Raw genomic sequence first — 19956 nt, 5'->3', positions numbered from 1 at the left:
TGCACTCACTCCCAGATGCACTAACCGCGGCCCCAAGTGATGGAGCCGGCCGGCCCCCCTCACTCTGCACGGAGCTGGGACTTGAATACGTGTGTCCTATTCATTTATGCAGGTGCTTCATCAGCTCAATATTCAATCACCTACCTTTTGTGTTGGAAACCAGGGGGGACAGTAAGGGAGGATCCTATTAGGGTCTCACCATCGCATTCCCACAAGCATCCCACTACCGTCCTCATTTGCAGATGAGAACACTGAGGTCTAGGGAGGGACAAATTGCCAACCTGGACCCGCTGGGGCTGGACCCCGGCACACAAGCATCCCATTACCGTCCTCATTTGCAGATGAGAATACTGAGGTCTAGGGAGGGACAAATTGCCAAAGGGCAGGTAAGAAGTCAGCGGAGGCCTTAGATGCATCTCTGCCCAACCCAGGGGCACAGACGATGGTGTGGTGATGGCCTGGGAGGGGTGGGAGCGAGGTGGAGGGGTCAGTGGGGGAAAGGCGGACACCTCTAATACTTTCAACAATAAACTTTTTTAAATGTCAGTGGGAAAGCCAGGTACCGAGCTCATGCCCAACCTCAACACTGCTGAGCACAGTACCCGGTACAGAGTTAAGTACGCGATGAAAATGCCGTGTATCACATGTCCATCCGGGTAATGCTAATAGAGTACAACATTGCGGCGCTGTCACAGGATTCGGAGAAAGCATTTTTAATGACTAAATGGTTCATGGAATTCAATGAATGAAAGAATCCAGGCAGTCCTTTCACTTTTGAGGTGTAGGACAAATTGCAGCATTTTATGTATAACTTAGCCTCTCCGCTTCCTGCATGCTCCCCTTAAAAATATATGCAAACACTGCGCACATTTTCATGATTTAAAAAACTGAACTTTTCATTCTTTCCTAGTAATCCTTTTAAAGGTTAAAAGAAAGGCTAACAATTGTTCACACAGCCATTTTTAAAATAGCCTGGGTCACAACACCTGTGTTTTTCAGAGTAAGAACCTGTATAACCATATGCAAATTTAGATATAAAAATATGCCAATTTAGTTATGAAATCAGACAGAAACAAAGACAAGACTAAAGCGCAAGCACATGAACCATTCTTTGTGCCTCTTGTTCTGGATTCAGCAAACTTTCCTGGAAAAGCCAGAGGGTAACTCTTCCAGGCGTCCAGGCCACACAGACTCGCTGCCACGCATTCCTCTTGCTGGCCGTGTGGGTCCCCCCACAACCCTTTAAAAAAGCGCCACCATTCGGAGCTCAGGGGCTGTCTGGCAGGGCCGCAGCTAGTGGCCATGATGTTCTGACCCTGACCTCCGGCACGTTACTCGTAAACATAGGAAGTGAATTTGCACAGTGAGGCGTGAGAGCGCGCCTGGAGATGCGATGAGGGGCACAGACTGCCGAGGCCTTTCCAAGGCTCTCCTGCGGGGGAGGGAGCCGGGACCACAGCCCTCCCCCAACCACAGCCGCGCCCACTCCCACCTGGGAAACGTACGTGACAGCAGAAATCGGGGGGAGATGGATACTGAAGAATAAGGAAACACTTAAAGAACAGCACACACTGACGCAGTTTTTTACAACTGCCCGTTACTAACAAAGTGGATATGAAAATATTTCATATCCTGCGGGAAATGTTCAAATATACTACTCACGGAGCAAGTGGAGCGCCAAAAAGCATGGGAACTAAAATACCTTTTAATAACAAAATACAAATAGGAAAACCAATAAAGTAAAAAGAGTACGTATATATCAACTGTAGGTCGTGGGTAAAGTTTACTTTATAAATGTGTTATGTATTTTCTAAAAACGTGTACTTTTTCTGATTACAAAGGTCAGAGGCTCATTATATTAGATGAGAAATAGAAAAACAAACAAAAAGGAACTTGTAACACCACCATTCAGAGATCTCCCTTCTGCTTCTGTCTCACTCCCGTCTCTCCCATATGCTCTCTATATCATATAACACATAGACTATATTAAGGGTAACACACTATGTCATATAACTCAGAGACTATATTAAGGGTAACATACTATATCATATAACATACAATATATTAAAGGCAACGTACTATGTCATACAATATATACTACGGGTAACATACTATATCATATAACATAAAATATACTGAGGGTAACATGCTATATCATACAGCATATATATACAAATATTAAGGGTAATATAACATGGAAAGATTTTTGTCCTGCTCTTTCACTTCTTCTGAGTGCTGTTTCTATATTGGAGAGTATTTTTCTAAACTGCTCTGAATTTACATTTAAATGGCTCTATTTGTATAAATAAAATTGAATAATACATCATTAGGTTGCTTTCCATTCTTTTTTTACACTAAAAATATTGACAAATAGGTCCCTGGATAAAAATCTGCATGCATCTGTCTTCTCCCAGAACGATTTCCAGAATTATTGAGCAAAACAAATGGTCTGACTATCCTTGGGAGTCTTGCGCTACACATAGTGTTTAAGTGCTGTTTTAAAGGGTTACCACACTTTATAAGGAAATCAGCCAGGCTTTCACACGGACCCTTCCCCGCAGCCCCATCAGCGAAAGACATTTCCTCTTTTGGCCCATCTTTGCCAGCTGCGCAGGGAAGAATAAATTCTGCAGGGACTTATTGCTGATGGCAGGCCTGGGATGCTGAGAGGCAGACAGGGGTAAACCAGAAAGAAAGACCCGGAAGGACCCGACCCACAGTCCTCATCGTAGAGAGATGTCCGGACACTGCCACAGACGTTTATCCTGAAGAAATGAATCGGAAGGCGCATACGGCCTTTTCACAACCTTTCCTGTGTGAACATTAAAGCATTCCTTACATTTCTTAAAAGTCAGTATCCTCCCAATTCCTAACACTACCAATTTCTTTAAAAAATAAAAGAAGAAGAAGAAGAAGAACTAAAGGTCCCCAGGCCCCCCATCCGCGCAGCAGAGCAGGCGGGGGGTTAAGGCGGGCGTTAGGGGTTCGCCATTAACTGGACGCTGCAGGTGCCGAGCCCAGACTTCCCCTGGTTGCCAGGCCTCACTTCAGAGCATCACCAGGAAGGGCCCTGCGTGTGCAGCTCCCCGCGCTGCCCTGCTCTCCGAGGCCAGGGCTCCCCTGGCCCCCAGCCGCTTCTGCATCCAAGTCGCTTCCGAGCCTCGCACGCAGCGGTGAACCGTGAGCTGCGGGCGCAGCTGACCCATGACACCAGGGGCCTGACTGTCTGAAGGCCGGCGTGGGCTCACGGGGACCCACGGCACCTCGTGCGCACCCGCCTTTATCCCCGGGGAGGGTGACGGCAGGAGGGCAGGACACATGTGCAGACGAGGGGGACCCAGGAGGACCCGCTGCGCCCTGTCGTCTGGAACTCGGGGCCGAGAGGACCTGCCCGCGGGTCCGTGACCCAGTGCAACGTCCAGGCTGCCCCCTGACGCCGGGCGCTCAGTGGCCTACTGATCCAAGAACAGGGCGAGCAGAGCAGGCTGATGGTTGTTCGCATGGAAAATACGACAAGAAGGACTAAATAGCAACGCAGGAATAAACTGTGTTCCGCATGCTCACACTCTAAGCCTCCTTTGCCCACCGTGTATGTGGAACGTATTTTTCTATGAACGTGTATTTTTTAGGGCAATTTGTGTTAGAATTCTTGCCCATTTGTTCTCCTTTTACTGGAACTGAGGGGAGGGGGCAAGTCACAGAGCACAGCGCACTGTCTATGGGGTGCGAGTCTGAAACCTCGCGGGCAAATGATCAGGATCCCTTTCCTCCCGGCCCACAGGAGTCCCGAGGCTTGTAAGTCCTTCCTTCCTAAGGGTATTGATCACGTGGCTCTCAGATGGCACGAAGCGAGTTTTTTTTTATAAGTACATGCCTATGCGGTAAATTCACTGGAAAACAGGAAACGTCCCCATTCTGTAGCAGGGCTCCCGGTGAGGCCTGTGTGGGCTAGTCACGGGTTAATCACGTTCACACGGACCTTTGTCCCACAGGAGCCGAGTCAGAGCTGTCACCGGCTCACGAGGGTGACTCCGCACAACCAGCGCTGCTAGGGACACGGCTGGGCGGGGCGGAGAGAGCTGACTCTCACAAATGCATCCTCGGGTGTTTTTCCTGTCCCCCCTTCATCCTTTCCCGCCGGGTCTGCCTCCACGGAGGCGACTGGCTCTTACAGAGAACTCGGATGTGCTTAGCTGCCCCTCATTAGATGTCGAATTAAAAAAAAAGAAGACACCAAATAGCCTATTATGCATATTGAGGTACTTTTGCTCTTCAAACTCCATTAAGTTCTTATAAACCTCAATTAAGTGAAAGAACAGCTCATTAGAACAGCCTGTGTTCAATAGACTCGGAACCTCACAAGGAAGATGGGCCCAGACGTGAGGCCTGACCCCCTCTTCCCACGTGTCCAGCCCTCAGTGTCTGGGAGCAGACGGTACATCCCTTCTCATTTGAACAAATCACACTCGTCCTGCGGAGTCACCTGCACGTCATCAGGCCTCTGGGAGGCTGTTAATTCTGGAAACACCCTCTGGAGCTGGAGAGACTCTAGAGGAAACCTGGAGCAGGCGAGAACAGGGCCTGCATTCATGGAGATGTGAATGGGATCAAAATGGATAAGTGACATAAGCAAGCGGGGGGAAGGAGGAGATTAAGCACAACCATTTATGACTTCATTTAAATAAAGTTCCAAATACTTATCTAATTTCAACAGCTGATACAGTATCCATATCTCATCAATAATGGGAAATACTGATAGAGACTACCCTAGGTGTTTCATAAATGCTGGCGGAAAGGAGACACAAACAATGCCATCTGGGTGTGACAGTACAACTGAGGTCTAGGCAGCATGGAAATCAGGTGTTTTCAGAGGTTCTGACCTATGAAAGCAGTCAACATAGGCCAAGGTCATCCTCCAACAAGACCGCATGCTTCAAAGGAAGACACTGAAGTTCCTGCCGTCTGGTTTGGTTAATCCTATCCCACCAGCTTTTTCCTTTCAGTGGGGGAGGGGGTTACGTTATGCAATTAGAGTTTTAAGCTTTCAAGCAAAGTTCAACTGACGTTAAGAGATTAGTCATTGTTTTGGAGGACTTGCTGATAGTTCCTACTGCCTCCTTCGCTTCCTCGCTCTGCAACAAGAACAGCCCTCCCCGGAGCCACAGGAGGGAGCAGCAGTGAAATGATCGCAGCTCATCTGCTAAAACGTGGACAATTGTAAAGATCTGCTTTTCCCAGATAGTCACTCTCGCTCCATTTCGGCTTCCTGGGCCTCAGGAAGCGGGAGGGAGGGTCTGGGTGTACGGCCCCAGCTCCGCAGCTGCAGGGGGTCTGGGCTTAGGGCCCCAGCTCCGCGGCTGCAGGGGGTCTGGGCTTCCGCCTCTGCAGTTCAGGCGAAGCATCTGGAATTCGGGTGCAACTGCAGCTGCTGCACTTCCCCACGGAAAGCGCTCGTTCGATCCCAAAACCTGGCTGTGTCCAGGGAAGAGAATGGAACCAGGGCAGGGAGGCGGCCACTGGGAACCGCCCAGGACCCACGGCCTGAGTTCCAGACAGGCCCACGCTACACCAAATGCCAGGATGCAAGCAGGACCGAACTCCAACCAAAACACAGCAAACACCAGAAGCGGGCATCGCTCCAGCACCCACAGAAGTCAGTCTCCAGGGGAGGAGGTAAAGCCAAACCTTGCAGGCATGAGGAGGACAGGGAGGGAGGGCCGAGCCCAGTGCGATGGGAGCGCCCAGGAGGCTCCAGGCAGAGCTGCGTGCTGGCAGGGGCCCGAGTGAACACTACAGCGGGGCTGAGAGGGAAAACGGCTGTGCAAATGGCCGGAGTCAAGTGGAAGAAGTGCGGCTGGACCGATTCGGGTTCAGGGGGGAAAGGCCGGGGAGGCCTGGAGCCCACGGGCCTGGGAGACGAGCCTTTGGGCAAAGACCCGGAACCTGCAGCCGTCGAGCTGGCTTGTGGGAGGCACCCCCAGGGCGTACAGGGAGGTCTTCTCACATCAAGGAGAGAAAAGAGAGGCCAAGAAGGAGGGTGGGCTCTTCTGAACGATGAAAACGAATAAAAACGGTCCACAAATGTATCACCAGAGAATATATTAGTGACCGCAGAATAAAACGCATACCCTTCAGATAAACACTGTGCATGTTTTTGAGGGGTTTTCCTTCCTGGTTTTGAGGGGCCAGGCAGCAGAGTCCGGTGCGATCTGGTTACCAGTGGGCATGCGTTATTTCCTTGTATTGTTCCCACGGAAGTGTGATGGTAACGGCATGGGCCCAGCTGGCCCAATCTATCATCGGAACTCACTGACACGACTTAAGACTGAGGTCTTATCAAAACTAGCTCTCCTAACTAACGAATTTGAATGCCGTCGATGTAATCTTAAACTACGTACAAAAAACACACAACCCATATCGGCACGAAGATGCCATCCTGTACACACAGGAGCACGCTAGATCGCCCCAATATTTTCCAATATCATTGAGCCCAAGAAAACGTCCGCTGAGACAACTCCCACAGAGGCCCCCACGCCTTACAACGGGTGTCACTTTCACTCCCGGCGGCGTCGGTTTACCTGAGAGAAACGGCGTGCGGCCCGTAGATCTCCCGGACCGCCGACAGGTCGGCCTCGAGCTGCGGGTGCTTGTGCAGCTCCCCGTCGTAGTTCACCTGCGGGGAGGGGGACAGAGGGGCCAGGTGAGGATTCGTGTCGGCAGAACCCACCCCGAGCCGCCCACCCCTTGGGCAGCTCTGGGGGTGGCCCTTCCTCTGTCACCTTCGCTTACACATACAGGTAATTCGGCCGCATATCCTCCGAAGCTCTCAGGCTCACATACATCTAGGGCAGTGGTCGGCGAACTCATTAGTCAACAGAGCCAAATACCAACAGTAAACGACTGGAATTTCTTTTGAGAGGCACATTTTTTAAACTTAAACTATATAGGTAGGTACATTGTTATTAACTTCATTAGGGTACTCCTAAGGCTTAGGAAGAGCCACACTCAAGGGGCCCAAGAGCCGCATGTGGCTCGCGAGCCGCAGTTTGCCGACCACGGGTCTAGGGTAATTTACTGCGCTCAAAAGTCAAATGAGCCTACTCTGAGCTGAAGAAAGTGCAAATGTTCAAAGGGCTGAAGCGAGTGTCTGGCAGGTGATCTGAGAAGCTCCTAGACGGAATTTCTAGACTGGAGAAGGCATGCCCTTCCCCGGGCACGGAGCCGTGTGACAGATGTGGGCCCGGGAGGAACGGTCTTGCCCAGCGTCAGTGCGACAGGGTCACAGAGCAGCTCTCTGGGAAGGCAAGCCTGCGAGCAGACGCTGCCTCACCTGCGTCCTATCTCCACTGCCTGGCAGGTGCCTCGCGGACGAATTACTGATTGTTCCTCCTGCATGAACAAGCTGACCTGCATGCGTTCGTGTAATAGCAACATTGGCTTTAAAGAGCCTTTTTAACACGTTACCGTCTCACTATTCTATCCAGGTTCCGAAGCCGAGTGATGGAGAAGTTGACAGAAACAGAACGAGCCACCTTATACGGCCGTGTCCTAACCCTGACCGCCCCGTGAAAATCCTGACCTTCTCCTGGACCAACAGAGCGAGGCTTTTATCTGTGCGCCTACGTGGCCGTGCCGTTTCCATGTCCGTACATTATGAGCTTTCTTCCTAACGAGTTTTCAACAAGCACTAGACATCCGTATTAGAGAACAAGGAAGACAAGGGATGCAAATGCTGGGGTGCTCAACCCTTAGGGCCATCGGTTTCTACAAAGGCTAATCCTCTTCTACTCAAAACTGCCAACCCATGCGCTGTTAGAGCTGTCGTCGTCTCAAAATACGGACCGAGCACCGTGTGCTTAAGAACCGTAAGTCAAAAGCATAAGGAAGTGCTGTGTGTAAAGTCACGATCGAGAAGCAAAACAGTGTCAAGGTCAATGAACAATGACCGTCGAAGAACGGCAAGAGCCACTTTAGCTCTGAAAAGTGTCGGACAGGAGAACGCAACGAGCCGTACGGACACCCTCGTCAGCCACAGGCCCTGAGGCCGCGTGGCCTCGCGGAGCGCAGGCACAGACGTCCACAGGACACGGGCGGAATCGCTCCGTGGAGCGCGGGTGCCGGGGACCCGGGCACACCTACCTGTCCTCCGTAATAGAACTCCTCAGAGTCGTTATCTCCTTCCGAGTCCTCCTCCACTGCACTATTCTGTCTCGACTCCTTAAAAGAATAGAGCAAGGAGACAATTTACTTCCGTGGTCGGACGAGCCTGCCTCCTGAAAAGAAAGTAGCAAGTGGCCACAGCAGGTGGGTCTCTGCACGCCCCCCAGATTTTACACGAGAACATTCTTAGTGCGTATGAGCCAAGAACCCGACAGACAGGAGGAGACGGTGTGGGGATTTCACTCAGCTCTGTGCACATGTCCTTCTAAAGTTCTGCTTGGCTTATCCTGATGTGTACAATTTAATGTGCTGTGTCTATCTAAGAAACTATATATAAGCAATTACAACTCTGAATTTGTTCTGATAAAACAGCTGACAGTATCATGCTGATTCAATTTTTTAAGTTTCAGTTTTCAGTTACAGCTTGCATTCGGTATTATTTTGTATTGCTTTCATTTGCACTGATTCAATATTTTTTATTAAAAAGGTTCCCAGCATTATTATCGCAGGCGGTCCTCACTCCCACTGCCAACGCTACACAATGGTGTGAAAGAAAAGACGCTTTGAATCCAATAATTAAAAAATCAAATTATGAAAATAAATATGAATCACATTATAAAACGACCTTTCAGAATACAGAAACTGCTTTCAATTGCAGATGCAAAAGGATATTTAATTGAATTTGCTTGAACTTGAAGGTTGAGCTTCTAATCAACTAACCCACATCTGTAATGTATCTAAAGTACAAACAATGGAAATTCATCTGAATGAACTCATGGTTACCAATAGTTACTATCCCTACTCCCAGCTCCGGCAAAATAATAAGGAGGAAGGTGGCTTCCTTCAGACATAAGAGTCTATTAACCCAATGTCTTATAATCATGCCTGAATCTCCAGGCCAAATTTCAAATTCTTTAGGAAAACAAAAACCTGGGAATGAGCACTGGGTTTGAGGAAACGCTCCAGCTTGCGGTGTTGGCCACCGTATGGCTAACGCCGTGGTGCGCAGGGGGGATGGGGACGGACAGGGTGAACCCTACAACTGTGAACGCGCTGTGCTGAGTGCATCGTTTAAAAGCCAAGAACCGATGGCTCCATCGCACTCATTGTCCGTTTAACGCCCCCGTGTTCACAGCCTCAGGTAACATTTTCGAAGGGTGAGTTTGTTCACTGCAGTTAACACTGGCTGAGAATCACAGGGGGCCTGTACCCACACTCTGCTACTTCAGCTGAAGGGTCACTTTCACCCGTGAAACCTTGTGTGTAGTCATTGAAGGAGGGGAGAGTCCTCGTCAAGTCGCTGGTGGGAGTGGAAATCGTGCCAGAAAAAGAGTTTTTTGAGACTCATACAGGAGAAGGAGTGGTTTCTATTTGCATGGAATTAAATCCCTGAGGTTCCTAAGTCCCATTCCCCTCTGTCCCACCGTAAACTAAGTTCATTTAGGCCATTCCCCTTCCCACACAGTAAGTCCCAAAGACCCGGGGTTTGAGCTTCATTCACTATTTGCAACCTTAACCTAAATAACAATGATGCTGCTGACTACAAATACACAGCAAACTTAAAATAAATACAAAATATAATTTACATACCTCCCCATTTTCCTTCTGTAATTTGGATTTTATGGATAAGCAACAGTTAATGTCATTTGTTTTCCTTAATTCTGAAAGTTATAAATTAAAAAAATCATTTTAGTTTTTAGTATACTATTAACACACATTCATAAGTTTCAGCATAAAAATACTTCTTAGGTCAGCGGTTCCCAACCTGTGGGTCGCGACCCCTTTGGCGGTCGAACGACCCTTTCACAGGGGTCGCCTAAGACCATCCTGCATATCAGACATTTACATGACGATTCATAACAGTAGCAACATGACAGTTATGAAGTAGCAACGAAAATAATTTTATGGTTGGGTCACAACATGAGGAACTGTATTTAAAGGGCCAGAAGGTTGAGAACCACTGTCTTAGGTGATTCCTTTGCAAGAAGATTGTGAAATTACATTATGTTGGGGAGTTACATAATAACAAGCTATTCTTTTTTTCATTGCTCATAAAAATATGGTCAAACTGAAATACCACTATACAGATGCTTTCAGCTCTCAATATATATCATGTGATCTACAATGCCTCAAGTATGCTTGTTAAATAAATATCAGTTTGTCTAGCAGTGTCATTATGCATGAAAACATTTTCAAAAAAACAAATATCAAGATGACACCGTTAAACAAGACTTTTTTAAAGTACTATAAATGTATGCACTTAAACAACTGTCAAAAAACAAACTAAAGCGCTTGAGATAGAAAATTTGGATGGAGAACCAGATTTCTAAATGCTAAAGATTTACTTACTATCTGTTACATGGGCTCAAACACAAAGCTACCTAATAACCAAATAAATATTAACCTAAGATAAAAAATAGTGTATTCCTATTACCTGTTGCTATTCGGTGAAAAATTACTGGAATTGGCTCTGTAGTAACTAACACATCTTCATCATTTTCTGAACTTGACACGTAGGTATTATCTGCAAAGAAGTATGGACGATTAAAGGCATAGTAACTTGAAAAAGTACATCCTTTTTAAAAGTATAAAGTTATATCCATATCACCTCTAACACTCATGAAGCACATACTTCTATTCTAGTAAGTCAGAAAATAATGAAGTAAATTGCCAATAAATGTGTAAACTCATTGTGAATGGCACCTCCTAGGGAAATACAGACTGGGGGACAGACACTGCCTACATACACATCTAAAATGGCCCATCTGTGGCAACGAATCATTTGGATGCAACAGGTTGCCCCAACTCACTGACCAGGGGCCTTTCCGGTGCCACTCTCCACGCAGGAAGCAGAGCGGAGGGAGGACGCTCACCAGGACCCCAGGTGCCCCCAAAAGACTCCATCCTTAGCTTAAGTCACTACCGAGCCTGAGACAAAGCTTCTGTTGTAAATCAGATCCCTCGTGTCACTCTAACGTATGTATTGCTTCTTTTTCTTAGTTTTTATTTTTCAACGACGGTTTATTGTCATATTATTTCGTACTGGCTTCAGGGGTACAGCATAGTGGTTAGACAATCATATGCTTTACGAAAATAAGGTATGTTCTTGAACTGATACGAAGTCTCCCAATTCTTCTTCTACAAATTAATTTCCTCTAAATAGTACAACACAAGTTAAATGCACAGGACACTTCATTACTCCAAGGGTCTCTGTTTCTTATGCATTTTTTGTTTCCTCTGGGAAAATATTTTTTATAAAGTTAGGACTTTTCCCTGATAAATCCTGATTTTCAAGTACATGCTAATACAACCGAACACAGAGCTGTTTATCCTAACTGACGATCACAGGACATAAGCGAGACAGCTATTTAACAAACATGTTATCAATTCAGTAATAATGGCCCCATACTACGCTGAATGACGTATAAAATATGTGAGTAATAAATATAAAAATAAAGGTGCAGAATACCCCTTACACACAATAAATAGAAGCCTGTATTAATGTTTGTGAGGGGAATGACAATATGACGACTATCTAGAAACACAATCAAAGATCTCCAGCCAAGTTTTCATAATATTGTGTCAGTGCAGCGAGAACATGCTTTGTAGCTGACAGATATCTGAGTCATCACTTTATTTCCAAAGAAACATCTGGACTGTTTTTAGGCCCTGAGCAGTGAGGAAAGATAGTCCCCGTCCTCACAGCCCAGCCACACAAGACTCAGTAGACGTGAGGCTGCGACGGTTATTCAGGAAGGAGAGAGGCCACCTGCGTGCGGGTGGATTAGATGTGAAACCAAAAGGTTTGCCTCGTTACTTCGATGACAAATTCCGCCTTATTTCATTTTCACGCAGCATCATTGAGTTTCCTGTTTCACAAGTGGAACCACAGACTAAGGAACAGATTCGACACAAATTTGTTTTTTCTCCTCATTAGTTGAGACCGCTTATCTGGAGTCTCTTCTGCCCACAATCGTGGGCTTTCAGGAAAGGATGCCAAGAGCCCTCCATTCAAGCCAGTGTTTAAATTCCTCTAACCCTCGTGAAGAGTCGTACTGACTCAAAGCTATCTGCCTCTGACCAGACTTAACTAGTTCTTCCCTGTGCACAACGGGCTCCTTGCAGCAAGCTTGTGGAGAAAAGGAGAACGGAAAGGAAGCATTAAGGCAACAGAAGGAACCACTGAGCCCCGACCAGGGGAGACGGAGAGCCATCCGAGAGGCGGGCACAGCCACCGGCAATACCTCAGAGTCACGGAGGGAGGAAGGTTTGCCTAAATCAGTGGTTCTCAACCTTCTGGCCCTTTAAATACAGCTCCTCATGTTGTGACCCAATCATAAGATTATTTTCGTTACTACTTCATAACTGTCATGTTGCTACTGTGATGAATCGTCATGTAAATATCTGATATGCAGGATGGTCTTAGGCGACCCCTGTGAAAGGGTCATTGGACCGCCAAAGGGGTCGTGACCCACAGGTTGAGAACCGCTGGCCTAAAGCATCAAAAGGCAAGTAAATTCACAACTGTCTGTTTCAGAAAACGGGACATAGGATGGAACGGCTTACGCAAAGTGTTGTCACTGGAAGGCAGTCAGATTTGACCCAAGAAAATACAGTTTGGCCCTGGCCGGTGTGGCTCAGTTGGTTGAGCAATGTCCCGGGCACGGAAAGGTCGCTGGTTGATTCCCAGTCAGGGCACATGCCCAGGTTGTGGGTTCGGTGCCCAGAATGGGTGTGTGGGAAACAACCAATTGATGATTCTCTCACATCCATGTTTCCCTCTCTCTCTCTCTCTGTCTCTCCTTCCCTCCCTTATCCCTTCCTCTCCCTCTCCCTTCTTTTCTTGCTAAAATCAATAAAGACATTTTTTTAAAAAGAAAACAGAATGCAGTTTAATGAACACACATTGCATCATGCTGAAGGACAGGATGACGTATTAAACATATCGTTTTCTAAGAGATTGTCACCAGTTTGCATGTGGGGTAGTATGCAGGCACTAAAACACTTTTGATTTCTGTTTTGGGCTTCATTTACGCAAACCAACCACGTGTTCAGGTTCCACGACAATATATGTTAAATCGCCTTTGTAATATAATAGGCCAGCTCACAAACGTACGCCCAAGCCAGAGACAGACAAAGCCCCTCAAACCCAGACCTTGCTTCCGTCTGCCTATTCATCCCATGGCCTGGGCCACGGCGGCCAGGTGGCACAGAGGACAGGCTCCGGGGCACGGAGCCCCTGTGTCCTCTTGTGGCTGTTTAGATGTGACCTCTAATCCTCCTCACCCTGTGTGACATCTGTGACACTGTCATCATCTTGTTCAGATGTGGAAACGTGGGACGCAAAAGGGTGAGGGGTCGCTCAAGCCAACAGAATGGGTCAGTGGCAGAGGAGAATGTTTCCCAACTCAAACCCCTTCCCGGGAATTCTCCCACGTGACTCGAGAGCTGCCAGCTGTTTTATCTTAAAACTTGCTGAGGGCGTGAGGTTCTGTGATGTGTCCGTGCTCAGGTCCTATAGACCCTTGTGAAAGGCTGTTGGGAGTAGGACCATTCTCTCTTCCTTTCGCCCCAGACCATGCTGCACGACCGGGATGTGCACAGATGAGAGGGAGCTATGGAAAATGATCCCTTAAATGGTTGCTTTTATTTTATTCCAACTGCAGCAGCATTAGGCCAAGTCATTCCATTATTCACCCCTATGTGATTTAAGAGAAATAATTCTAAATGAAATTACACTGTTGTTATAATATGGATATTTCCCCCGAGTATAAGATGTCACATTCAACCCTCAAGCCAAACAATGATTATCCCTCTTATTTATTTATTTATTTATTTATTTACTTGATCAAAACCCAAGTTTCTTAAACAGGTGTAACTGTTATTTATTTATTTATTTATTTATTATTTGCTTGATCAAAACCCAAGTTTCTTAAACAGGTATAACGGCTGTGACAAAATCTGCATGTGTGTGTGTGAGGCCAGTGTATTTTGATGCAAACAAGATGATGCTGGACAATGTATTGTCCCTCTTTTAAAGATGAGGAGACCAAGGCTCAGAGAAATTAACTTGCTCAAATTATCTAAGTAATTAAAACAGTAATACTACAGTTAGTAGTGGTGAAACTGACTGGATCCAAAAACCAATGCTTTGTCTTTTAGTAGCAAATATTGTCCCTCGGCGATTGCCATACCCTGTAGAACATGTAAAAGGGACAAAAGAATCCATAAGCCTGGAGGGGGGCGGGGGTGATGAGAAGCGTCTGCTGTTCTGCTATAGCAAACCCATCACCCAGGACTGCCATTAGCCTTTAAAGCACAAGCCACAATGTAGACTCCACAGCGGAGGACAGTGAGCCAGCGGCTGCTCCGTTCCTTCCCTGCATTTTGAAGAACCAGCATAGCATTTAGTATTCCACATGCGATTACGTACACCTAAGACTCAGTCAAGACCCTCCTCAAGGGGGTCATTTTCTCCAAAGCAAACTATGAAAGGCGTTTCAAACATGGCACAGGTTACTTAATATATTAACATTATAAAATGGCAAATCTGTTCCTAAAGAACACACAGGGTCGCATAACCCTGAATGTGAAGGATTCGGCGGACACATTTCCGCAGGGCAAAGAAAATTCCCTATTTTTACACTTCGATGACGAGCTAATCACTGAACCAGATAACCCAGGAAAGGGTGGGGAAAGGCTGAGGGAAATTAGCAGAATTGGTCAAAGGGGGGGAAAGACGAGAACAAACAAAACAAGAGAAAGGAGAAATACATGCAGAGAAGAGGGAGACTTTCGATGGATAGGCTGCATGCTAACGATCTTCTTGCTAAAAACTCTGGACATTTCACCAATACAGCAGGCTTTCGAGAACACGTGTTAAAAAATGACGAAGAAACAGAAAAACAGAACAGATCAATGATCAGTCATGGCAGACAAATAAGACAACTGCCCTAGAACCATCCTTCAAAGGGTACCAGGCTCAGAAAGATTTGCTTGCAAGTCCTAGCAAATGCCAAAAAAAAAGTTTATTTCCTTTATCAATTCAAAGTCTTTCATAACAAAGTACATGACACAATGCACATAATTCTTATAGATCCATATTAAGATATCTGCTAATATAACTTGTCATCTTGTTATTCAAAACAGAAAGCATATAGGATCTCTCAATAAATGCCAAACCAGAAGTTGATAAAAATTTAATACTAAAAAAAAAAAGCTTGGTAAATGAGGAAAGGAATACTTCCTTTTCTGAAAGAAAGCAATTGCAAGCACGCTCCCTAATTTTGAGAAGAGGGTAAAGCTGCCAACATTCACATCTATTATTAAAAATAATTCTGGATGTTCTAGCCAGAGCAGAAGGAGAAAAAAATACAAGTATGGGTAGTGGAAAGGAAAAGCAAACATATAAATTTTAAATAATGTTATCTATCTGAGAAATCAAGCACATTAACTGTACTCATAATGAAAATAAATGTAGATTAAAATTTAATGATTGGGAAAATATGACCATACTGACAGGCATTTTAAAGAAAGCTCCGTGGAAATATTACGACTAATTCTCCAGTACTGATGGGAATCCGAGCTTAATTATAGACTTGGTTTTACCACCAAACAGCACGTCCTTGGGAAACACTATTGAACTTCACCCAGCACATTTCTTCAAGTATAAAATGTCCTGATAGTTCTGTCTCTACAAAGACTGGCATTTCGAGTCAATTCAATTACGTGTATGAAAGTACTTGACATTCGGTGTACTGGCTGCGTGACCCAGTTCAAATTTCCACCCTGGAACACACTGACCCCTCCCATTCGTGGGCTTTATTTATACAGTTTTTTCTTTTTATAAATGAAATTATATTGGAAATTCACTACAAACTGCCAAGAAAAACAAATTCAATTTTTAAGAAGCACACATGAAAACCAATGCTTTATTTTTTTAATTTCAATTTTTCTATATTGTATTTCCAATATTGTGTTTCCAATACTCTACAGTGGGGTTCCATTTGGCGAGAAAAAGAGAAATACCTCTTGGCCACAAGAGGGAGCTAAACTTTCGGGTCCCTTGATTTATTGAAGGCCTCTTTCACATTTCCTATGCGACAGAAGACTTCCCTGTCTCCAACTTGGGACTTGATTTGTGGCATCATTTCTATCCCTTGAAATAAGGTCCTGCACTGCTCTTGGCTGCCTCAGATGAGAAGCACAATAATTACAATATTTACCACCAACAGTGGGGCTTTTATTTTCCTAACGTGCTTAGCGAACATTGAGCATCAAAAACATTCTGTATCCGTGTAAATAAGGGCTGACTGCAAAATCATCTACAAAAAAAACATTTTTTCTTTATAAATATATCTTCCACTAAAATCTTCCCAGAATACTTTTTATACTACTATTAAGAAACAGGCATATTGCCGAAACCGGTTTGGCTCAGTGGATAGAGCGTCGGCCTGCGGACTGGGGGGTTCCAGGTTCGATTCCGGTCAAGGGCATGTACCTGGGTTGCGGGCACATCCCCAGTAGGAGATGTGCAGGAGGCAGCTGATCGATGTTTCTCTCTCATCGATGTTTCCAACTCTCCTGACTCTCTATCCCTCTCTCTTCCTCTCTGTAAACAATCAATAAAATATATTTTAAAAAAAAAGAAACAGGCATATCTTTAATAATAAGTAACCCTCCTTATAAAAATTGTACAACAGATAAAATACCAGGCTCAAAACACGGAGATCTTACCAAACAAAAGGTAATAAATAAAGTATCTCCTGTTCTCAGAAAGGAGTTTATGATTTACAACATTTTAAAAGGTGACTTTGATCTTACAAGATTAAAAGTCAAAATGCATACTGCAAGCCGCCACAGAAAACACACAACTTAAATACCAAGGAAATGAGTTTTACAACATCCTCACACATTATAAACGAATTATTTTTTTAACCCCTTCCCCGGTAGAAACGTGTAGACTCGTTTTCACAAAATGTTCTTTTTCAGTCGTCGACGAGTATACTAAGAAAATATGGTAAAAAAAATATGGTTTATAGGAAGACGAGTTACAAACTGTTTTCATAACCAGCATCAAAAATACTATATAGAACCAAAATAAAAAAATTAGTCTGAAAAAGAAACGTTTTTAACAAAAAAATTGTTGGGGAAGGGGTTTTAAAACACTCAAAGTACACATTCTCAAAGTCACTTATATCAATCTGGTCATTTTATACTGAAAAATGTGATCCCAATCACACAGAGTCTGGAATAAAACGGCTAGGTTTGAAAAGGAATTGGAATTTTGTTTCCAATTTATGGCCCTGACAGATGACCACAGTGACTTTGTTAAGCATTTGATTGAACTCAGTAAGAATCCTGGAGTGAAATAGATAACACAGGAAGGGGCACAAGCAGGTGTACAGTTCTGAGTATGCAAAACATGCAGTTTATGCTTGTATTCCTATTTATTAAGTTCTGCATTATTTTCCATACAAACAACTGAACACCTACTTTTGCTCCACGCTGTATACGTGAAACACAGGCAGTTAAAATGGGCTATTCTTTGCCTTAGATTCTTGCATTACACCCTTTTCCCGGGGGTAAACGAATCCAGTCATGTGAGCTACACCAAGTCAACAGTGCTTGCTTCTGCTCCTGCTCCAGATAACAGTCCGGGTACCATTCCTGAGAAGCATCTTGTTGACATCTCCAAGTTATCGTGACCTGAGTGTCAGCGCCTGCACCTCGGCTCTGCTGAGCTTACAGGGAGCCTAGAGAACCGGCTGCCCTACAAGAAAGATGCTCGTTTGTTTTATTGAAAAGTGGGTCTGCAGGGCTCTTACAACCTGCCTCCAGGGACGAGCATGTGGGGGCCTGGTCACGTGTTTCAGGACAGTGAGGGCAGCTATGCCTATGGAAGATCCTACTGCAGGGCATCACGGGCTCTGGATTATTGGGTTCAAACCCAGTTCTTCCTTCACTACATGGTCATCGTTCATCTGCAAAAGGGGGAATGATGGGAACAATCACAGAGCAGCGCTGGGAGAACTGTTTATGTATCCACTCAGAGAGATGAAGAAAGGCTTATTAATTTTAGCTACTACTATTATTTTAGCTGTTCCATTTTTACCTATTATTTTTACATTAAGAAAAGTCAAATGATGTTCCAAAACCAACAACTAAACCAGGTCTTAAAACCTTTAATTGCAAAGAGGTCAACATTGAGGCTGGCGCTATCACAGGGCCCAGCACCCTCCTTCTCATGGGAAACTATCTGCACTCCAAACTGCATCCCAGGATCGGATGCGCACCTCACAGGCATCAGCAAGCTTCTTCTGTCTTCACGTCGCCCCTGCCAACGCCTCCCCCCTAAGCACAGTGATATACAGTTTACGTCTCCAGGAGAAAGAAATACACAAAGGAATCACGACATAAGCATTTGTGATAAGAATTAAAAGAAGAAAATCATACCTGGGTAGTCTTCAGATACATGTACTGAATAGGATACACTGTTAAAACAGAAGAAAAGAGAAACAAGGTCAAGTTACTGCTATAGAAGAAATGCTTTCCTATATAATAAAAGCCTAATATGCTGAGTGTCCGGTCATCTGGGCGTCCGTTCAACCAATCAAAGTGTAATATGCTAATGATATGCTAAGGCCACTCAACCACTTGCTATGACGTGTACTGACCACCAAGGGCACACAGTCGACTGGTCGACCAGGTGCTATGATGTGCACTGACCATCAGGGGGCAGACGCTCCAACCAGTAGGTTAGCTTGCTGCTGGGGTCTGGCGGATAAGGACTGAGCAAGACGGGCCGGACACGCCCTGGAGCCCTCCTGCAGTCCCTCCCTGGCTGGCCCTCCCCGGCCCCAACTGTGCCCCTGTGGGGTCCCTTGGTCTGGCCTGTGCCTCTCACAATCCAGGGTGAGGGACACCCCCACCCCCACCGCCGCCAAGTGCACAAATTTTGTGTACCGGGCCTCTAGTTACAAAATAAAAACCAAACCCACACACCCATTCATTTACATAGATACAAGTCTATACGATAACATGCAAAACAGACCAGAAGTCCCCACATTAAATCACTCAATTCACCAAAAAGCACTTCTTGGTAACTTGCTATGAGTCAGACATGAGTTAAGGCCAAACAGGACTTAAGTAGAAAAAAATCAGGAAAATGACTTTGAATGATTGCTTCGGAGGAAACAAAGATGATGAAACAGGATGACTATGGGAGACAAGGAAAGACAGTACCTTTTAAAAAAAAAATTCTTTTTATTTTAAAATAGGTTCACATGAACTTGCAGGAAGCACAGGAGGTCGCACGCTCCTTCCACCCAGTCCCCGCGCTGATCACACCCACGTACCCACAGGACAGCAGCAAAGGCAGGAGCAGGTGACGGCTCCACATCCTCTTAGCACCCCCACCGCCAATCAAGATGCAGACTATCCGACCCAACCTTTCCCTCGTCCGCTCACCTCAGTCCCTGCACCCCACATCCTTCCAGCCGATGCTCCGTCTCTGTAACTCTGCGATTCCAAGGAGATTCTATAAATGGAACCGGGAGTACGAAGCATGACAATATTTTAAGATTTGGGTTTTTGGGAAAAATGACTGAGCCTGGACTATTTAGGATACACTGGAGAAGGATCGGAGGAGGAGGTGGTGCATTAAAACATGAGCCCTGTCCGCGGGGAGGTCTGTGAGGGGGAGGAGGAGGCAACACCAAAGGGCAGACATTGCCCACCCTCCTCCCCTCTCCCCTATAATCCCCCTCCCCAACCGTCCTTCTCCCCCTAATCCCC

At 45.7% G+C, this 19956-nt stretch overlaps 1 protein-coding gene across 1 annotated transcript in view; it reads right to left on the bottom strand.

Annotated features, from left to right (window-relative positions):
• Positions 1-19956, bottom strand: part of PARP8 (poly(ADP-ribose) polymerase family member 8) — a 203191-nt gene that overhangs the window by 41598 nt on the left and 141637 nt on the right. The window contains exons 4-8 of the mRNA XM_006761802.2: positions 18616-18653; positions 10595-10684; positions 9751-9821; positions 8140-8217; positions 6579-6673 (exon numbers count right to left, since the gene is read on the bottom strand). Of these exons, the coding sequence (XP_006761865.2) occupies positions 6579-6673; positions 8140-8217; positions 9751-9821; positions 10595-10684; positions 18616-18653 (372 nt within the window). The remainder of the gene's footprint in view (positions 1-6578; positions 6674-8139; positions 8218-9750; positions 9822-10594; positions 10685-18615; positions 18654-19956) is intronic.

Source organism: Myotis davidii, unplaced genomic scaffold (assembly GCF_000327345.1).
Source record: "Myotis davidii unplaced genomic scaffold, ASM32734v1 scaffold496, whole genome shotgun sequence".
Lineage (NCBI taxonomy): Eukaryota > Metazoa > Chordata > Mammalia > Chiroptera > Vespertilionidae > Myotis > Myotis davidii.
The sequence above is the reverse complement of the archived record's forward strand: the minus strand, read 5'-3'. Positions and strand labels throughout refer to the sequence as shown.